The sequence below is a fragment of the Quercus lobata genome, chromosome 10, assembly GCF_001633185.2.
Source record: "Quercus lobata isolate SW786 chromosome 10, ValleyOak3.0 Primary Assembly, whole genome shotgun sequence".
Lineage (NCBI taxonomy): Eukaryota > Viridiplantae > Streptophyta > Magnoliopsida > Fagales > Fagaceae > Quercus > Quercus lobata.
Window position 1 is genome coordinate 53100759 of NC_044913.1, and position 8737 is coordinate 53109495.

General features: G+C 41.3%; 1 protein-coding gene across 1 annotated transcript; it reads right to left on the reverse strand.

The window, feature by feature from the left end:
- Nucleotides 1-293: 293 nt before the first annotated feature.
- Nucleotides 294-7593, reverse strand: LOC115965367 (endochitinase EP3-like). The gene is made up of 2 exons (XM_031084566.1): nt 7197-7593; nt 294-713 (listed from the first exon to the last, which is right to left on the reverse strand). Exons 1-2 carry the CDS (start codon nt 7591-7593, stop codon nt 304-306), a joined length of 807 nt encoding a protein of 268 aa, XP_030940426.1. The 3' UTR covers nt 294-303.
- Nucleotides 7594-8737: the final 1144 nt, after the last annotated feature.

Genomic DNA, 8737 nt, shown 5'->3' on the forward strand with positions numbered 1-8737 from the left:
ACATAAATTGAGATACCCTTTTATGTAAGAATTCCATGTAAGAATTCCATTGAAGGGTCCAACAACTACATAATGGAAAAAATAAATTTTTTGCATTCCTTACACTTCTTCTCTTGGACTAGGCAAGATTGATTCAAATTAAGTTCTCATGTGAGAACAAAAAAATTTATTATCTAAGAGAGTTGGCACCCAACTAACTCTTTAATATTTTCATTTATTTCATACATAAGATCTAATATTCAGTTACAATTAAAGAAAAAAATTGTAACATGGTGAAAAATAAAAACTGTTAGTAAAAATATCCTAGCAAGAAAGATTATCACCAGGTGCAACACCAAATTGAGTACAGTACTGTTGGTAATACTGGATTCGAGACTGAACTTTATTAGGATCTTGACCATCACATTCTTTAGGACCATTAATAGCTCGAATTGTTGCTCCAAAACCTTGGCTTACATATTGGTGAACATTGGTCATCCAATACCATAAGGCAGTCTTAAACGAGATATTCGCATCATTGGCAACAGTTTCGGGAGAGCCTAGCCCATCAAACTGAATTGCTTTTCCAGCTGCTCCATAATTGTAATTGCAGGTTAGTTGAAGTGGTCCACGGCCATGGTAACGTTTGCTAGGATTGCATGGATAATCAGGGTAGTCTGTGTTACAATTGTTTTCCGTGGTTGGAACATCTCTTTCTTCTATATAGCATAAACCTGTCCAGACAACAACATTTTGCTTCAACCCTTGGGGATAAGTCCTTGCAAATAATATGTTTGCCTTTGGAAAGTCCAAAAAGGTAAAAAATTTGGATTTTCTTTTTTGGATTTAACTTACCTCTAATATTTTTTTAATTGGATGTGTCCTTTTATTTTAAATACACAATAGCAAGTAGTAGTGGGTTTTAATCTTCACATTTTATTTAATTAGTGTGTGATGTGGCAGTTTCTCATTAAAATAAAATGAGTTTCTAATTTAAAAAGTACTGGAAATAAATCAAATCATTCTTTTTTTAACTATATTTTTAGGTCAAACTTATAAATTTCCTCATTTTTATTTATTGTAATTTCTTTTTGGTGAAATTATTTATATTACCTTCAGAAAATAAAAAATCAATAAAAGCCATCTAATCGCACTATTATTATATTATTGTAAGTTAAATACATGACTATTACGCGCAAATGTGCATGTCTATGAAAACTATAAATATCTGTTATAAATGTTGCCTTATTTTCATCTTATTTTCGTTTTCAAACTTCGGAAAACCATGTTGTCTTTTTATTCTCTGTTGAGGCTTATTAAACTGAATTGTAATTTGATAAATCGCATTAATTAAACAACATATATATAACATTTATGGTCTTATTTTTCTGATAGAAATATATCATTTATAGTCTGTAACAAAATAATAACACGAGGAAATATTATCTATAGAATAGGCGACAACCATAATCGCTTATTTTATTTTTTATTTTTGATGTGAAACTCATTACTTTAAAATAAACTCAAGACCAACTACATGACATCTTGGGCCACCAGCCCTTCAATACAAACTGGAACTTCCTCAACCCACGCGTAATGGTCTGGCACGCTTTTAGCAAATTGGGCTAGTGTGTGTGCAACCTTGTTTCCTGACCGGCCCACATGGCTAAAGTTTACATCTCTAAACCCATACAGCTGGGACAATGACCCATTAATAACATTAACAATAGAAGCTGGGGCCTCTGTACGTCGTTGCATGGCGTTCACGACGGTGAGGGAATCGCTTTCAAACAGGCAGTCTCGGATTCCCATTTCCCATGCGAAGCGGACGCCTTCCTCCATTGCTTTAGCCTCTATCTCAACAGCACCCAACAGAGCCTTTATCCGCTTGCTAAGTGCTGCCACTACCTCTCCGTGGTGGTCCCTTATCACCACCCCAATCCCGGCTTCCTTTTGCTGAGTAAAAACTGCACCGTCCATGTTTGCCTTGTACCACGGAGGCTTGGGAGGTTGCCATATTGCTTCCACAGAATCTTTGAAAGGCCGTGTAGAATAGTTAGCCATCACAAAGTTCTCCAAGAGCTCTTTTGTCCACCCAACGACGACGGACGCTGGTTTTCTGCTCTTTCCGTGGCGCACTTCATTCCGGTTCGTCCAGATGCCCCATGCCGTCGTTACCATCAAACCCACGTCCTCCATCGGCCACTGCTTCACGTTTCGGGCATACCACAATAAGTCCAAGAATTCCGGGCAGTTGTCCATCACCTTATCCGTATTCATCCCTGCTTCCTTCCATACTTCCTCCGCACGGTGACAGTGCCAGAGTGCATGGCCTGTTGTTTCTTCAAAGCTTCCACATACCTCACATCTATTATCCGCCGTTATCCTTCGCCGGAAGAGATTATCCTTTGTGGGTAAGATATTCCGGCAAGCACGCCACGTGAAGTTTCGAATCTTATTAGGGACATTCAATCGCCAAATAAACTTCCAAAACTCCTTCATCCGTGTTGAGTTTGAGCTCTCCTCTGCGTCATTGCCAGCTCTCTCTTTAAGGGCCAAGCTATAAGCTGACTTCACCGTGAACTTCCCTGAAGGAGTCAGCGCCCAGATAATGTTATCATCAGGCAGCGTTGGGCTCAGTGCAATGGTAAGAGTCGATTCCACATCCTTGGCCATGAGAGTTCGCTGTAAGGCTTCCAAGTTCCATTCTCCCCTTTGGTGATCGATTAACGAAGCCACTAATAGTTCTTCCCCACCACTCGGGCATGGTGTGACAGCTTTAAAAGTGGAGGATAAAGGGAGCCAGCAGTCTCCCCAAATCCGGACTTTGGCTCCATTTCCTATCCTCCAACGGCTCCCATTCCGGACTAACTGTTGTGCAGCAATTATACTCCTCCAAGCATATGAAGGTCTTGTCCCCACAGTGGCTGAGAGAAAGTCTCCATGTGGAAAATATCTAGCATGGAAGACACGGTAGAAAAGTGAAGTTGTAGAGGTTTGAAGGCGCCATCCCTGTTTGGCTAGTAAAGCCAAGTTGAAAGTTTTGAGGTCCCTAAAACCCATACCGCATGTTTCCTTAGGAGTGCACATCTTCTCCCAGCTAAGCCAAGCCATTTTGTCAACCCCATTATTTTGTCCCCACCAAAATTTGCGGACCATACCAGCAAGCTCATCACATAAGGAATCTGGAAGTTTGAAGCAACTCATAGTATAAGAAGGTATTGCTTGGCCCACTGCTTTTATTAAAATTTCTTTGCCCGCATTCGATAGGAGTTTTTCCTTCCACCCTGAAAGTTTTTTACCCAGTTTGTCTTTTAGATCATGGAAGGTGTTCTTCTTGGATCGCCCAACCAACGAAGGTAGTCCTAGATATTTTTCATGCTGGCGTATGACTTGAGCTCCAAATCTAGACTTTATTTCCTCCTGTATTGCCTGCGGAGTATTTTTGCTGAAAAATAGGGCAGTTTTGGCTTTATTGAGTTGCTGTCCTGAGGCAGCTTCATAAACACTGAAAATGCGCTGTAACTCATCACATTCTTCCAAAGATGCTCGACAAAAAATCAAGCTATCGTCGGCAAAGAACAAGTGGGAAATTCTTGGGGCTCTTGGACACACAGCTACACCATTGATATTTTGCCTTTCTGTTGCACGACGAAGTAGTGCTGAAAGACCCTCTGCACAAAATAGAAACAGATAAGAGATAATGGGTCCCCTTGGCGAAGGCCCCTAGAAGGGACTATTCTACCTCGGGTTTGCCCATTAATGCGGATAGAATATGTGACAGTAGTTATACATCTCATAATCACTTCAATCATTTTCTGATGGACACCCATTTTCCTCATAATATTCTCCAAGCAAGTCCATTCTACCCTATCATAGGCTTTGCTCATGTCCAATTTTAGAGCCATCTCCCCCACCCTCCCAGACTTCTTTTGGCTAATGTGGTGCATGGTTTCGAATGCAACTAACACATTATCAGTTATAAAACGCCCTTTGGTAAAAGCACTCTGATTTTCACTGACAATAGTTGATAAAACACTTTTCAATCTATTAGCAACAGCTTTGGAGGCTATCTTGTAGGCTACATTACATAAACTAATTGGCCTGTATTCAGTAATTTTTCTAGGGTTTTGGACTTTGGGAATAAGAACAATCTGTGTGTCATTATAGTTAGGAGGAACAATACCATGATTCAGGAAGTCCAGTGCAGCTTAAGTGATGCATGTGCCTGTGAGCGACCAGAATTTCTGATAGAAAAGGGGTGGCAAGCCGTCCAGACCTGGCGCAGTATTGGGGTGCATTTGCTTCAATGCTAGGGCAACCTCTGAGGTCTGAAACTCTCTGGTTAACAGCAGGTTCATTGCATCCGTGACTATAGGTGTGATGGCATTCAAAAGCTCTGTCATATCTCCCGACTGAGTGGAAGTAAATAATGTGGAGAAATACTGTGTAGCGACATACTCGATATCATCCATATCCTCCTGCCATAGCCCATTCCCATCCTCCAGCCCCTGAATCCAATTCCTTTGCTTCCTGTTCGATGCTTTTGTATGGAAGAAACTAGTATTACGATCCCCTTCCTTCAGATAAATATTCCGAGATCGTTGTTTCCACATGACCTCTTCTATATCCAACCAAGAGTTTAGAGACTGCCTGACCTACCGGATGGTTTCCAGATTGTGCTCCGGGTTGGTTTCCAGTGCTTGGAGCCTATTCCGAAGTGATTTGATCCGGTTTCCAACATGGCCAAATTCCTGCTTGTTCCACTGAGTAAGACAAGCATTACATGAGGAAATGCAGTTCTGCAATGGATGACCTGTAGAGACACCAAGGCCAGACTCCCACGCTTCACTTACAACCTCCGCACACCTTGGATCACGGAGCCACATTGCTTCAAACCTAAATGGCTTTCCACCTTTATGTCGCCTTTCCCCCCCTTGATTCCACCGAAGAGCTAAAATGCAGTGATCCGACGCAGTGGTCGACAGATGGTATAACTTCGCATTCGCAAATTTTAAAAACCATTCCGGTGTGGCCAACGTCCGGTCTAGTCGAATCCACCAACTATCTCCATTTGCAAAAATTTTGTTCCAGGTAAAACGTGGCCCCACATACCCCAAGTCTCTGAATCGGCATCTGTTTATTGCATCCCGAAACCTTTCCATCTGTTTAGGTGACCTCAGATTGCCCCCAAGTTTTTCAGCATCACTAACGATCTCGTTAAAGTCCCCCATACACAGCCAGGGAAGATGGTTTGAGCTCCCAAGTCTTTCTAGAATACGCCAAGTCTCCTCTCTCCTACTTGTTTCCGGTTGCCCATAAAACCTCGTGAACCTCCACTTCCTTGTGCCATCAATCCCTCCCACCTCTGCATCTATATGCCACGGTCCGAATGTTTGAACATCCACCATTATTTCCTTCTTCCAGAGTAAGGCCAATCCCCCTTTACTCCCATTGCTAGCCACTACCAGCCCTTCTGTGAATCCGAGAGTACGCTTCTTTTTAGTCATCTCTTCCTTGGATAGCTTAGTTTCCATGAGGAACACTAAACTGGGATCTTCAGAGGCTATTACCTCTTGGAGTTGTCGAACTGTTCGGAGGTTCCCAAGCCCCCGACAGTTCCAACTTAAAGCATTCATTGATCTCGGCGGTGCTGTCTCGCAGCCACCGCCGTTTCAGTAAACTCCATAGCCAGCATCTTACTTACTTCAACCACCTCGGCTTCCATTTTTTTCTTCTTTGACGTAGATACCGTGTTTGTGTTTGCATGGTCATGTGCACGTTTATTTCCTGCATGTGCCTCCTCCGGACTTGGATTATTAATCTTAGGCCCAGTGATGATTCTTTTCCAAGTTCTAATAGTTGGGTTATTTGCAATAGGCCCATTAGGCCCATTACCCAAGCAGCCCATATCATGTGGCCCATGGTCCAAAGTCCCCTCCACGTGAAGTTCATCCTTTCTCCTCTCTGTCAACGTGTTGTCAGATTTTCCTTTATTCCTGCAAACATGATTATCATTAGTAGCATTTGTAACCGAAGAAAAATCAGTGCCGTTACGGATTTCATCATCAATCTCTTGGATATGCGCCTCAAATTTCTCCCTGTCAGTAAGTATGTCCGTGATTTTCGCCTTTTCATTCAAATTCGAATATTCCTTGGGATCCGCACTTTCCTTTCTCGTGCTAACATCCGTTTTAGTCATCGTCACCGGCCTGTCAGTCACCGTCGCCGGAGTAGTAGCGAAACCACTCTTCTCTGCCACTCTATGCGTTCGCCGATCCTCCTGCCCAGCCACCGATATTACTTTTGGCCTGAACATATTCACCTGAGGCGCGCGCATCCACTCTCCGAACTGTTGTTGCTGGGCATGTAAACTCCCTTTGCTGCGAATCCAGATGTCGCACTCTTTAGCGTCATGCGTTAACCTCCCACACCAGTAGCAGAATATTGGGAGTCGTTCGTACCGAAACGAAACCCACCCTTCACTATCTGGACCAAACCGCACTCTCCGTCCACGACTGAGCGGTTTTGTGATGTCCAGTTCCACGCGTACTCTCATGAACTCCTCGCCGTCAGTTTCCTCGTCATCGTTGCAGTGGATTACGCGTCCTAATGTTTGGCATATCCCCTCCGCCGCCTCAACCGTCATTCGTCTCGCAGGTATGTGGTGCACTTGAATCAAAAACTCTGCCGTATCGAAGCGGAGCTCCTTTAGAGACTGGTCCGTTTCGTATCGGCAGAGAACGACCAGATACTTGTCAAAACTCCACGGTGCTCCGAGAAGAATTCTCTCAGCATCCAACTCGTCTTCAAACGTGAAAAGAACGAGATGGTTTCCCAGGTCTTTGATGCGAAACTCTTGTTTTGTTTTCCACAGTGGTCGGAGAGTCCGAGCCACAACTTCTATACTGAGGGCTCTCTTAGTGAAGAATTTTGCCGCTAGCATGCTTCCTGGCTTGACACTTTTGTTTTCAAAGTCAAACATGTCCCCCTCTTGTTCAGAAAGAGACAAACGATTCCAATCTCTAGTTAAGGAATCCATAAAGCTCACTGTTTCCCTGGTCCCACGAAGGAAAACCCACAAGCCCTATACGCAACGTTGTTGCGCAAGGGAACTAATCCTAAGAAAGGAACAAATCCATAATTGCTTATTAGTATTATATATGTTTCTAAATAATTGCATAATAACAAAGTTAGAGAGGGGATCAAGAACTTACTTCCAGTCTCATGTGTGACATGGGCAAAGAAAGCTGCAATCTCACGTTTACCGTCATCATTAGAACCAGACTTGGCAAACCGATTATAAGAATTAAGAGCATCAAGAAATGCAGCTCTGGTGTAAAAGCTCTTTCCAGGACAATCTCCTTGGGCCTGGTTAAGTATCCCATTGAAAAAGTCTTCTGTCACAATATCTGGGACTGAAACATCATTAGTAGTTGTGGTACAAGGTCCTGATTTGCACCCCTCGCCACAGTATTCAGCAGTAGTGCCACAAAAGTCATATTGGCTGCAACATTCGTTTGCAGCACAATTACAAGCACCCTTCACATTTGCTGCTAGGATTCCAACTATAACGAGAGTCAGCAGACCCTTTTGTAAACTAAGAGCAACCATTTTCTTAATGAAGTTTGAGGAATATATAAAATGTGTGAGTTCTAGAATTAGGATGTGATATGTATTTATAATGCAACATAAAGTGAGAAATATCTATTTCTTTAATGAAGAAGAAATTTCTACGATCATGAGGAAGTATAACGTAGAAAGTAAACCGCGCATTAGTTAAAACAATGAATCTAAATGACAGATCACTCTCTAGTTATTTCCTTTGATGTACAAAATCTGCAAAATTGTGTTCCAATGCTTGTTGGATATTGGCTATTGGTGTTATTGTATTATTTTTAGTGCCACTGTTATGAGTAATTTGCGTAACTTAAGATGAATACTTTTCTTTTTCTTTTTTTTCTTTTTTGAGAAACAAACAGATACACAGGTGAGGAAACGAGATTCTAACACAAAGGAATATTTAAGAGAGAAAAAAAAAAAAGCAAAGGAATGTCCTTATCTTTTAATTATTGGCCTCTGTTCGGGTTCACACTTTTTTTTTTTAAGATTATTTTTGTCAATTTATTTTACTATTTAGTTTATTTTTATTATTATTTATGAGTCTTACTGTACTTTTTAGTATTATTTATGAATCTCACTCTACTATTTTAACTAACTTTTACTTTTGGTTATAATAAGTTTAGTAAAAAAATTTTAGTTTTAGCAAAATAAATGCATCTAAACAGACTTTACACACCAATAATAATTTGGTCATACTAACGAGTACCCTCAGGGCACTCGTTAACAATCTATTTTAGAAAATTTTTGACATTACTTTTATAGGAAATGAAAAAAAAACTGTTAAAACATTTTTTTTTTCCCATAAAAATTTTCTTTAACTGAATTTTTAACTAGTATCCTAAAGGTACTCGTTAGCATTTCTCATAATAATTATACGAGTGCAGCAAAAACCGAAAAACAAATAAGTGGTTTGGTTGAAAATTTGATAATACACACCAAGACTTCAGCGTTTCAAAAAGAGGACCTTATATTGCTTCTTATTAGTCTTTGTCAATAGTTTTGGTTCATCTCGTTCTTCGAGTTTAATAATTTGAGAGAGAGAGAGAGAGAGAGAGAGAGAGAGAGGAGGGCGGGGACAGTGGACAAAGCATTTTTCTGGAGCAGAATCAAGGATGTCAATTCCGTACCGGAGGCC